We start from the raw sequence: 12,664 nt of genomic DNA on the forward strand, positions 1-12,664 counted from the left end.
GTATTGATATACCGATTCGATCCGAGCTCTTGGAATTGGAATAAATTCGGCAGCGGATCGCGAAATCTTGGTGATCTTCTCTATCTAATGAATGGGGAGTCCGCTTTAAAATCGTCCGTTTTGTAATGGATAGTTGCAACTCCGTAAAAAAGAATTCAGTCAAAACCCATTTGACTGGGCACGACATTTAAGAAAGAGGGAAGACTTTTGAAACTTGTGGTTCAAAATAAGCCTTGAAAATTTGTGTGGCTGTAAATCATTCATAAAGTGAATTTGTTTCCAAATTAGAAAAGAGGTCATTCATTTTGGCACGGACTAAAAAGGAAATAGGTTCAAACAAATTGAAACAGAGGGAGTATATATTTTTAGGTTCCAAGAGGATGGTAGCTTGGTTTTTTCTTCTAAACTAGTATTCGAACCCGCATGATGCGCCGTTAATATTAAAGGAAATTAGTGGTAATAATTACTAGCTAATCTGTTTGAATACATTAAATCTAATTAGTATTACAATATTTCACCTGTCATTTTGTTTTTTTTACTCAATATTGTTTCCGTAAACAAAAGGTTTACAACTCTAAATAAGCATGAATCTGAGAGGAGCTTCCCGTTAACCTGAATTGGCAAAAACGTCCTCGGTTTTTCTTTAATGTTTTTTAATATTATTATCCTAATACTCATCTCTGTAATATTAATTTTTTTTTGGCTAAACAGTAAACTTTTCATTCAACCAAAATTGTGGTATTTACAAGCCAATCAACTCTTTTGGACTCAGAGTTAGTTCTCAAACTATCTAACATTACTGTGTAGTTACATTCAATCACCTATACCTACAAAATTGCTATGTTGGGTATGCTATCAAGTGATCCAGGTGCCTCTTCCATTTGTGGTGCTTTTGGCCTTCTATGTGCAGTTGAATGGAAATATCCCTCAGTCATTCCAAAATACCTCTGTTAGATAATCTTTTACCATTACGCTCAGCTCAAATCTGGTACACGGCAGCAGCAAAGCAAAAACCCATAATGCTAGCTCTTGGTCGACTATTACATGTCCTTTGCAAAAGCCATTGGACCTCATGGTCCCAAGCTCCTATTGTCCTGTGAGAACATAACCATTTCAATAGTGCAGACCATCCATGTTGTGAGTATGGACAGGAGAAAAATAGATAGTCAAAAGTTTCTTCCAGTTGAGTATCACACAAAACACACTCCATAGGTACATTAATCCCGCATTTGCTAAGTCAGTCCACGGTGGACAGTCTCCTGTGTAGTGCCAGCCGAAGCATAAAATGTTGCCTTGGTAGCAACCCTTTCACCAATGCTAGCTTGCTCCATTCCATTTTCTGGTATTGAGGTATCATAGATAGGTATCCTTTCTTTATGTTGAACTTGTTGTTAACAGTCATGATGTGCAATTCAGAATGAAGATCAACAGTTCTTGGGAGCCATTATCTTGCATCAAACACCTTTCTAAGTAGCTAGCATGCATGTTTAGGGGTAGCCATAGTACTGAGATCATTGTTATGATGTAGAAGGTATGAACCTACACAACCAATAGTTTGTCCTTTTGTTGTTCTACAGCCCATAACAGCTAGCAAATTGCTGCCTTATTCCATCTAAGTATGTCAATGACATTTAAACCACCAGCTATTTTAGGTTTGCAAATGTTTTCCCATGCTATCAAAGCTTTCCTGGAGTAGTTGTTACTCCCGGTCCACAGAAAAGTTCTACAGACAGTTGTAACCATAGAAATGATCTTCTGAGGTAGCAGGAAAATTTGTGCCCAATAAATCTGCATTTCAAATAGCACACTCTTAACTAATTGCAGCCTACCACTATATGAAAGTAGCTTGGAAGACCAAAACTTAATCCTGGCTATTATTTTTCCATCAGAGGCAGACATTGATGTACGTAGAGCTTTCTAGTTGAGCGGGGAACCCCCAGATACTTGAAAGGCAAGTCAACTTGGATAAGATGCAAATCAGCCAGCATTTGGTCCCAGAACTCATCAGTCACACCTGCTGTGTAAAGAGAACTCTTATCCATATTTGCTTGAATCCCTAACACTGTTGAAAAATGCTGAAAAGTGTTGAAGAGTATGTGGATGAAGGATGCATCTGCTTTGCAGCTCATGAGCAAATAATCAGCCAAGCAAATATTAATCAAACCAAGTTTGGCACACCTAGGATGGTAATGAAACTGGGGGTTGTGCCTCAAATTTTGTAGTGTCCTGTGTAAGTATTCCATGGTCAAGACAAAAAGATAAGGAGACATAGGGTCTCCTTGTCTTAGTCCTTCTTGGCCTGTAAAATAGGGGTGAGGCCCCCATAAATGAGCAAAGAGTATTGGACAGTAGTGACACACTCCATTATTAGATCAACCAATTTTGTAGGAAAACCATATTCGAGTAATAACATCCTTAGGAAAGGCCTTTCAACTGAATCATACGCCGTCCTAATATCCACTTTGATGGTGCATCTGGCTGACACCCTTTTCTGAGAATACCCCTTCACTAACTCATGTGCAATGATCAAATTATCTAATATATTCCTGCCTTCAATGAATGCTGAGTGAGAGGGACTAAAAATATAATCCACTACAGTTTTAAGCTTAGCAGTCAATATATTTGATATGAGCTTATACACTGTAGAACAACATGCTATAGGCCTATATTCTTTCACAAGGTTTGGGGCAATAACTTTTGGCACCAGTGTCATTGTGGTGATATTCACTCCCTTTAGAACTTCCCAGTGGTAAAGAATTGCAGCACACCTTCAGAAACTTCCTTTCCTACAGTATCCCAGTGTGATTTGAAAAATTCTGCATTGAATCCATCAATATCTGGGCTCTTATCAGCTGGTAGTTCCTTTAGAGCTCGCAGTACATCCACCTTTATAACAGGCTGCAACAAGTGTTGTTGTTGGGCTAGGGACAGGCAAGGTCCTTCCCTTACAATGCACGCATCAATGCATGGAAGGTTGTCAGTAGCCTGCCTGTCACGACCCGACTAGGGGCCATGACGGGTACCCAGGGCTAACCACCGAGCATCACTCATTCTATTACTAAACATACTTACTATACGATTCTTCATTACTCTTGTGCTCATAATCATAGGAAAACCATTTCTCATTTGAAAAATAATTACTTTTATATACATAAGCCCTTCGGCTATCAATATAATATATATAATAAAGACATCGTGAGACCATACTACCCACACATGCGTATCTACGAGCCTCTACAAGAGTACTAGACATATGGACGGGACAAGACCCCGTCGTGCCCAAAATACGTATATATACACAAAAGAATAAACCAAATAGCACCTCCGGAATAATGGAGTGTTCCTGTAAATTTGCTGATAGCTCCTATGGATCTGCACCTCCTCCCTATCTACCTGTGGGCATGAACACAGCGTCCAAAGAAAACGGACGTCAGTACGAATATTGTACTGAGTATGTAAGGCATGAACAATAAAGATATATCAATGAAATACAGAGAAATCGAGTGAAGAGCGATCTGTAACTGTCACTTAAAACTGAAATAATACATGCTAACTTACTTCATAATCATCGTCATATCATGAATGCATATATGTATAAGCTGCCCGACCATATAGGTACGGTGTGATAATCATTAGCCCGCGTCTGGGGTACCATCTCATGCTGCCCACTAGTGGTGTCTGCCCATGCCATTTAGACATGGTGTATACGTTGCCCGCTTTAGCGGTGTTTTCCCGGCCATGTAGGCACGGTGTAATATCATCATCACATACTTATCATGAATCATGGATAAGACTCAAGACAAACTGTACATCTATCGAGGTGACACAAGGTCGTGAACCCCCGATTCCGTTATGGAGTATTCATAAGCATTCTGCCTCACCTTGAAGGAATTAGCATATAAGTGAGTGTATACAATGAACAACATCAATGGATCATAATAAGAATCATTAGCTTTGTAGAAACACAATATCATGGGCCTTAGACTCTTTAGACTTAGACTCATCATCATCATTATCATGCTCGTAACATATCTCTTATCTTATCTCATATGAAGCTCTTTATTAAAACTGACTCATAATTTTCGGCATGTAGGAAAGTCATGAAGAGATAGGGAATTTCGTGTAATAAGAATCATGCCTTAGAAAGAAGGGACTAGCCTTACATACCTTTTCGTTTAGCTACTCTATCGCTTGAACGTTCCTCTCCAATATTCACGTTTCTACCTTCAAGAGAGTTTATACTCATATTAGATAATCGATAACATAAGCGTGTTTGAACTAAAGCTATAGAAAATTGAGCAGCGTTTCCTTTATTTATACTACTTTCTCCATATAATATATCAACTCCCAAACGTCAATAACAACATTCATAATATCATCATCAATAACTTTTATCAAATTCATCATTATCCAATCCCCACAATTTCATCTCAAGGTCATCCATAATCATGATCACAGTACAACATTACATTCATTCTCATATAATGTTTCTCTCATGCTCTTAACATCATTCATAACGCAATTACAATCACAACATATCAATATTCATGATTCATTCCAAACTACTACTCAAATTTTACACTATTCTCACTTTCATGACCCATTTCCTATACCCTTCCACAATCCAAGTGTTTCAACTTTTCAACACCTTAAACAACATGGAATAATCATAAAACTCACTTTTGAATGCGTCGGAACGGGTTTTGGTTGAAAATACTTCACTTAAGGAAATCCCTAGCTTCAACTTCTAAGGGATTTCTTGACTCTAGCAACCCCAAAGAGCTTCCTTGCACTCTATTCACTTGAATTTATGGTATGAACCTTTGATTTCCCCTTGTATTCTCGAAAATGAGATGTATGGAATATTCTAGAAGCTTGGAGAGAAGTGAAGAAATGGGAAAAATGAGAAAATAAAGTGGGAACATGTATTTATAGTTGCAACTTAATCAGTCCGTCAGGCATTATACGGACCACTTATACGGTACGTATAACAATATACGGTTCGTATAAGTGTCTGTGGTTCACCACCGTGGAAATCATTGTTGCTGTTGGGTTATACGGACCCTTATACGGTCCATATAAAGTTTCACGGTCCATATAAGGTGGTCGTGTAACTCACAGTTTTTCCGAAGCTGTCCTCGTCGTTTCGTTTGATCTCCAATCCTTATACAACCTTCTTAACACTTGTTTAATACTTCATTAATGATCTAAACATCCCTATAACTCGCCCTCAAGGCCTTACCAAACAATTTTTAACGCAATAATTTATGAAACCTTTCCTAAACCCCACTTATACTCCACTTGTCCTTATCATTCCTTATTTCATCAATTCATATGGCTTCAAAATCTTAACGTATGCATTCTAGGACTACTAAATATCCGTCTTGTAGTCTTAAGAACTTCCTGTCATCCTTAAGTTCGCATCAGTTCATTCACTACACGACGACATGAAATTTCCAAGGTGTAACACTCTTCCTCCGTTTTGGAACATTCGTCCTCGAATGTTAACACTCGGGAATTCTACGAAAATTTCGCCAGAGTTTCGCCTGTAATATGGCACTACCATCCTGTCACAACAACCCATAATAATATTGCCTCGCAGGGCCACAACACAATAACAATACAAGTTGGCTACACACAGCCCATATGCATAAAAAGAAAACATACATACCTCATAATATTGGTGTTTCATCTTGGATCTCTTCTGTGGGTTGGAATAAGTGCAGGTACCTGGACTTCATACTCTCTTCTGCTTTCCAAGTCATTTCCTCTCGGTTTTCATTCCGCCATAAGACTTTAACTGAGGCTACTTCCTTATTTCGAAGTCTTCGTACTTGCCTGTCTAATATGGCAATGGGCACTTCTTCATATGCTAGATTTTCTGTTACCTGAACATCATCTATTTGGAAAATTCTCGTAGGATCTCCAACACACTTGCGGAGCATTGAGACATGGAAAACTAGATGGACCAATTCAAATTCTGGAGGCAAGTCCAATTCATAAGCTACTTGACCCACCTTGCGGATAATCTTATAAGGTCCAATGTATCGAGGACTTAACTTTCCTTTCTTGCTAAATCTAATCACACCTTTCATTGGTGACGCCTTCAAGAATACCCAATCATCAACTTGAAATTCTAAGTCTCGCCGGCGGTTGTCCGCATAAGATTTTTGGCGACTTTGGGCTGTCAATAATCGATTTCGGATCACTTTGACTTTTTCTACCGCTTGCTGAATCAACTCAGGGCCTATTAGCTGTACTTCTCCTATTTCAAACCATCCAATTGGGGATCTACACTTCCTTCCATATAGAGCTTCATACGGAGCCATTTGGATACTGGAATGGTAGCTATTGTTATATGCAAAACTCGATTAGAGGTAAGTGGTCATCCCAACTTCCACCAAAATCTAGAACGCATGCTCGTAGCATATCTTCCAAGGTCTGAATAGTACATTCGGCTTTCCCATCAGTCTGCGGATGGAATGCCGTGCTAAGCTTTACTTGAGTACCTAGACCTTCATGGAAGGATTTCTAGAACTTGGCTGTAAATTGCGCTCCTCTATCTGTGATAATGGATATCGGAATACCATGGAGTCGCACAATCTCCTTGAGATACAACCTCACATAATCTTCAGCTGAGTATGCGGTTCTGACTGGAAGAAAATGAGCTGCTTTCGTCAATCTGTCCACAATCACTCATATAGAATCATACTTGCCTCGGGAACGGGGTAACCCCACCATAAAGTCCATGTTGATCACTTCCCATTTCCAAGTAGGGATTTCCATTTATTGCAATAATCCTCCTGGCTTTTGATGTTCGATTTTCACTTGCTGGCAATTTGGGCATTGAGCTACAAATTCTGCTATGTCTCTCTTCATGCCATCCCACCAATATATCAACTTAAGATGATGATACGTCTTTGTTGCACCTGGGTGAATAGAATACAAAGAATAATGAGCTTCTTCTAGAATTTGACGGCGTAATTCTGCAACATTCGGCACACATAGCCTGCCTCGGTATCTAAGAATTCCATATAGAAGTTTCAAATGGTGACTCCTCTTTTTCATGAAATGTGTCTCTGTAATGGCTCAAATGAGGATCTTCATATTGACGCTCTTTTACTTCCATATTCAAGGACGAAACTGTGGGATTATTAATGCCAATTCTTGCACTACCTGAATCAATTAGACGTACTCCAAGATTAGCTAGTTGGTGGAGCTCATGAATTAACTCTTTCTTTTCCGGAGGAACTTCGCATAGGCTGCCCATTAATCGTTGGCTAAGCGCATCAGCTACTACATTTGCCTTTCCGGGGTGGTATAAAATGCTCACATCATAATCCTTCAATAATTCTAACCACCGCCTCTGCCGCAGATTTAACTCCTTTTGTTTGAAAATGTATTGAAGACTCTTGTGATCTGTATAGATGTCAACATGTACACCATACAAGTAATGTCTCCACATTTTTAATGTATGAATAACTGCAGCGAATTCGAGATCATGAGTTGGGTAGTTCTTTTCATGTTTCCGCAGCTGTCTCGAAGCATAAGCAATTACTTTACCGTGCTGCATTAACACACATCCTAACCCAACACCGGAAGCATCACAGTATACAACATAGCCATATGGCCCTTCTGGGAGTGTCAAGACTGGGGCTGAGGTTAATTCAACTCTTGGAAACTGCGTTCACAAGCATCATTCCATTGGAACTTAGCTGACTCTTGGGTCAGTTTTGTTAAAGGGGCTGTAATAGAAGAAAATCCTTCTACGAACCTTCTATAATACCTTGCCAATCCCAAAACACTACGAACTTCTATAGGTGTCGTAGGTCTTGGCCAAGTCTTCACAACTTCAATTTTCTGAGTATCAACTCAAATGCCATCATCTGAAATAACATGACCCAGAAATGTCACAGAATTCAGTCAAAACTCGCACTTTGAAAATTTTGCATATAATTCTCGAGCTTGGAGAATCCCTAGAACAATACGTAAATGGTCTGCATGTTCTGATTCTGTGCGAGAGTACACCAACATATCGTCAATGAATACTATTACGAATAGATCCAAGAGAGGCCTGAATACATTATTCATCAAATTCATGAACACTACGGAGCATTGGTGTTACACCTCGGAAGTTTTCCGTACTGGTATGATGAGTGTATGGTGTTTCACTAAGTCGGGAATGGCTAATTATGAATCTAGGAAAAAAATAATAAAGTTGCAGAGAAATTCACTGCCAGTGGTTGTATGTGGCACTATACGGACCGTATAGTGCACTCGTCCTTCAACCTGCCAAAAATCTCAACTTTCTGGAATTTGTTGAATATGGCTAAATACGACCCAGTTTACGGCCCGTAAACTGGTTTACGGACCAGTTTACGGGCCGTAAACCAGGTCGTAAACTGCCCTGTCCACCAGCCAAACTCTCTGTTTTGGAGAATGCTTAAATACGATCACTGGGACGGACCGTAAATCAGAATACGGTCCGTAAACTGCACTTTACGGCCACTGTTCACCCGACGAGAATTCATTAAAGATCAAATTTTGGGATTATTAAAAGAGGCTTGGACTACAATTCAGTTCATTATTCATCAACACAACTCAAGAAACCTCTAGAACATTCCAAATTATTCCTCCACAAGTATTCAAGAGAATCAAAGGGAATATCAAGATCATCACCACTAAATTCATGAAAATAAGTGTAAGAACACATCAAAGGATCTTCTAAGTCAAGGAATTCTAAAGAAGGGTGGAACTAGGGTTTTGGCTAAGTGAAGAATTTCAACTCAAGGGTTGTTCAACCACTATCCAAGGTAAGTTTCATGATCATTCTATGTTGTTTGAAGTATTGAAAAGCTTAGACACTTGAAATGTAGAAGAACATAGAAATGGACCATTACTGAGTGAATAGTGCCATAAATGAATGATAGTGGGATTGAATTATGAATGTTGAAGTGTTGTGAATACAAATACATTATGAAGGATGTTTACATCATGAAACAAGCGTTAAACGCATGAAAACGCAAAGACGAGTCATAAGGCTAAAAATGGGGAAATTGGAGGAAAATGGTGGATTTGCTAAATGTACGTAAATGACGATGGTCGATTGTGATATTATGAGTAATGTTAGGAATGTTAAGAGTTGAGATAAAGCATGAGAAAAGTAGTATGAACGAAGGAAGCGTTGTCCGACTTTACTACAATTAGCGATACGTTCTTGTAGTTAGTTGCTAATGCTGATCCAAATTCTCTTATGATGGTAACGACGTGATATTGAAGAAGAGCAAGTGAGCGATAGTATAGCTAAACGACCAGGTATGTGAGGCTAGTCTTTCTTTCAAATGGCATGAATCTGTTGATTGAAAATTCCTATTTCCTTCACGAATTCTCACGTTCTAAGAAGTTAAAAGCCTATACCTATGAATGTCCATATGAGATAAGCTATATGATACGATGACATTAGAATGATGATGATGTTATTTCTTGCCTACACTCACCTCATGTACTAGTCCTTTCAAGGTGAGTCATAATGTCTATGATGATTTCATAATGTAATCGGGGGATCACGACCTCACGTCACCCCGATAGAGTAAAGTTGATCATGAGTCATGTGTACACATTATGATAAGATAAGCATGTTATGTTAAGCGTATTATTATGAGCATTCACATTGAGCATGTCATGAGCATTTCACACCGGGCCTAGTTGGCCGGGCACACACCGCTTCGGCGGGCAGCGATACAGATACACCATGGCCTACGGGCGTGGGCAAACACCACTAGTGGGCGGCATGAGATGGTACCCCGGACGCGGGAGGCCTGGACGCGGGCTAATGATACTAATGAATATACCGTTCCGACATGGACGGGCAGCTTGCATATGATGCATACATGTTATGATGATGAGTATGGGTAAGATGGCATGCAATACTGCATTTATGATTATCAGTCAGATCCATATGTTTTATGTTGATGTTTTCCTTCTTTATGTATGCCTCTCATACTCGGTACAATATTCGTACTGACGTCCTTCCTTCGGACGCTGTGTTCATGCCCACAGGTAGACAGGAAGGAGAGCTTGGCCCGGGTCATCAGTAGGTGTCAGCTAGAAGATAGCACTCCATTGTTCGGAGGTGCTTGTGATTACTCTCTTTTGATGTACACTCCTATATGTATATTCTAGGCATGACGGAGTCTTGTTCCGTCTATGTATTCCTTATGTTAGTAATGGCTCGTAGATACGCAGTGTGGGTTAGGGGGTCTCACAAGAGGTTTTCATATGTATGTATATTATTTTGATGGCCGAGAGGCAATTATATATAAAGTATTTATGGTTGACTAAACAAATTTTTTTTTCTACGATTGGTATGTGAAATTGATAAAAGAGTATTAAATGAGCGAGATAAATAGTTGAGTGAGCGGTGCTCGGTAACTAGCATCGGGTACCCGTCGCGGCCCCTAGCTGGGTCGTGACAGAAGTGGTATCAGAGCAGTTCGTTCTTGGAAGTGTCTACGAGCCGTGTCTAGTAGAGTCTTGTTTATGGTGTGTTGCGCGCCACGCTAATAAACAAGAGGCTACAGGGCATTTAGGAAAATGACCATCCTTCTTCTCATGAAATCGTGCGATAGGGCCATGCTTAGGATTGTGTTGTTCCTAAAAGTGCGTTATGGTTTCAGAAAAATGCCGCCGAAAGGAAAAGCTACAGTTGCCCAGAAAGGCAAAGCTACGACGAAGAAACGGGCAGAAAGGGAGCCTCCGGCGGAGGTAGAGGAAAGTGAATCACAAAGTGAGGCCGTACTCAATGTAGAAGAACAGGGAGGAGCCTCAGCTCCTATTCCTCCACCGGGTGTTTCGGGACAACAAGTGTCCGAGGCCATACAATTACTGACACAGTTGGTTGCCGCTCAAGCACAGCGACAGAATACGGGCCCAAGTGATCGTTCAGCTAGCACAAGAGCCCGTGATTTCCTTACTCTAAATCCTCCAGAATTTTTCGGGTCAAGGTCGGATGAGGACCCACAAGGCTTTATCGATGAGATGTTGAGAACATTAACACTTATGCATGCTTCTGAGACTGAATCTATAGAGTTGGCCTCATATAGACTTCGCGACGTGGCGGTACTATGGTATAAGAATTGGGTGGTGACAAGAGGGGAGAATGCACCACCTCCCTTGTGGTAAGAGTTTGTAGATGCTTTTCTTCGTCACTATTTGCCACCTGAAGTCCGCCGAGCTAGAGCGGACAGGTTTCTGAATTTAAAGCAAAGGGGTATGAGTGCTCGAGAGTATAGCTTGCAATTCAACTCATTGGCCCGATATGCTTCGACTATGGTGGCCAACATGGGAGACCGAATCTATAGATTTGTGAGTGGGTTGGGGCCACATGTGTACAGGGATTGTTTAACGGCCTCCTTGCAAGATGGGATGGATATTTCTCGGATACAGGCTCACGCCCAGAATCATGAGGAGCGACAACAGCAGCAGAGAAGTGAGCGTGATGGTGACAGAAGTAGAAGACAAGGTAAGAGGGCTAGATCTATGGGAGAGAACAGTGAGTATAGAGAGGGACCGAGACAGACACATCCCAGGCACTCAGGTCAGTCCGCGACTAGTGCGCCTCCCAGATTCTCAGACGGAAGGTTCGATCGCTCTTTCCAGTCAGGGCAGGGCCAGAGTTCGAGGGCCCCAAGTTCTCAGTATCAGGGAGATGTTAGTCAGAGGAGACCTCCAGTACCGCGGTGTAGCCAGTGTGGCAAATTACATTCCGGACGGTGTCGCCAGGGTTAGGATGCTTGTTATGCTTGCGGGCAAGTTGGTCACATGATGAGAAATTGCCCCTCAGCGAGGGATAGAGCTGGGACTCAGCCTACAGGTTCAGCAGGGGGTTCTTCTTCAGCACGCCCGACAGCACAGACTCCTCAGACTACAGCAGGTAGAGGCAGAGGTAGAGGGGGAGCATCTACTTCAGGTGCTGTTCAGCCCCGTGTGTATGCTTTAGTTGGGCGACAGGATCTCGAGTCTTCCCCAGATGTTGTCACAGGTACCCTGACTATATTTTCCCGTGACGTATATGCTCTGATTGATCCAGGTTCTACCTTCTCATATATTACTCCGTATATTGCATATTGTGTTGGGGTGAGACCCGAGCCAATTAAACCTTTCGAAGTATTCACTCCGGTTGGTGATCCCGTAATAGCGAGGCAAGTATATAAGAACTGTGTAGTCATTATATGTGATCGTCAGACAAAGGCTGATTTGATTGAACTTGAGATGTTAGATTTTGACGTAATTATGGGTATGGACTGGTTGGCGTCATGCTATGCTAATGTTTGTTGCCGGACAAAGGTAGTTCGATTCAAATTTCCGGGAGAGCCCATACTCGAGTGGAAGGGTAATACAGTTTCCCCAAAGGGTAGGTTTATTTCCTACCTTTAGGCGAGAAAGATGACAACCAAGGGTTATATTTGTCATCTAGTTCGGGTTCATGACACGGAAGCGGAAGTGCCAACTTTCCAGTCTGTCCCGGTAGTGAATGAATTCCCAGATGTGTTTCCCGACGAGTTACCAGGCCTTCCTCCAGAAAGGGAAATCGATTTTGCTATTGATGTAGTACCCAACACCGGGCCCATTTCTATTCCTCCCTATCGAATGGCTCCAGCAGAGT

The 12,664-nt window shown here is 41.1% G+C and overlaps 1 protein-coding gene across 1 annotated transcript; it reads right to left on the reverse strand.

Annotated features, from left to right (window-relative positions):
• Positions 1-1,587: 1,587 nt before the first annotated feature.
• LOC132612032 (uncharacterized) lies at positions 1,588-2,243 on the reverse strand. The gene is made up of 2 exons (XM_060326379.1): positions 1,908-2,243; positions 1,588-1,788 (listed from the first exon to the last, which is right to left on the reverse strand). The coding sequence occupies exons 1-2, from the start codon at positions 2,241-2,243 to the stop codon at positions 1,588-1,590; spliced, it is 537 nt and encodes a 178-aa protein (XP_060182362.1).
• Between the last annotated feature and the right edge of the window lie 10,421 nt (positions 2,244-12,664).

Source organism: Lycium barbarum, chromosome 9 (genome assembly GCF_019175385.1).
Source record: "Lycium barbarum isolate Lr01 chromosome 9, ASM1917538v2, whole genome shotgun sequence".
In the NCBI taxonomy this organism is placed as follows: Eukaryota; Viridiplantae; Streptophyta; class Magnoliopsida; order Solanales; family Solanaceae; genus Lycium; species Lycium barbarum.

Coding starts and splice junctions, on each gene's coding strand:
- LOC132612032 (XM_060326379.1), bottom strand. CDS start 2,243: ATGGAATACTTACACAGGACACTACAAAATTTGAGGCACAACCCCCAG. Junction 1,789..1,907: donor GCTCAACTAGAAAGCTCTAC/GTACATCAATGT, acceptor TTTGAAATGCAG/ATTTATTGGGCACAAATTTT.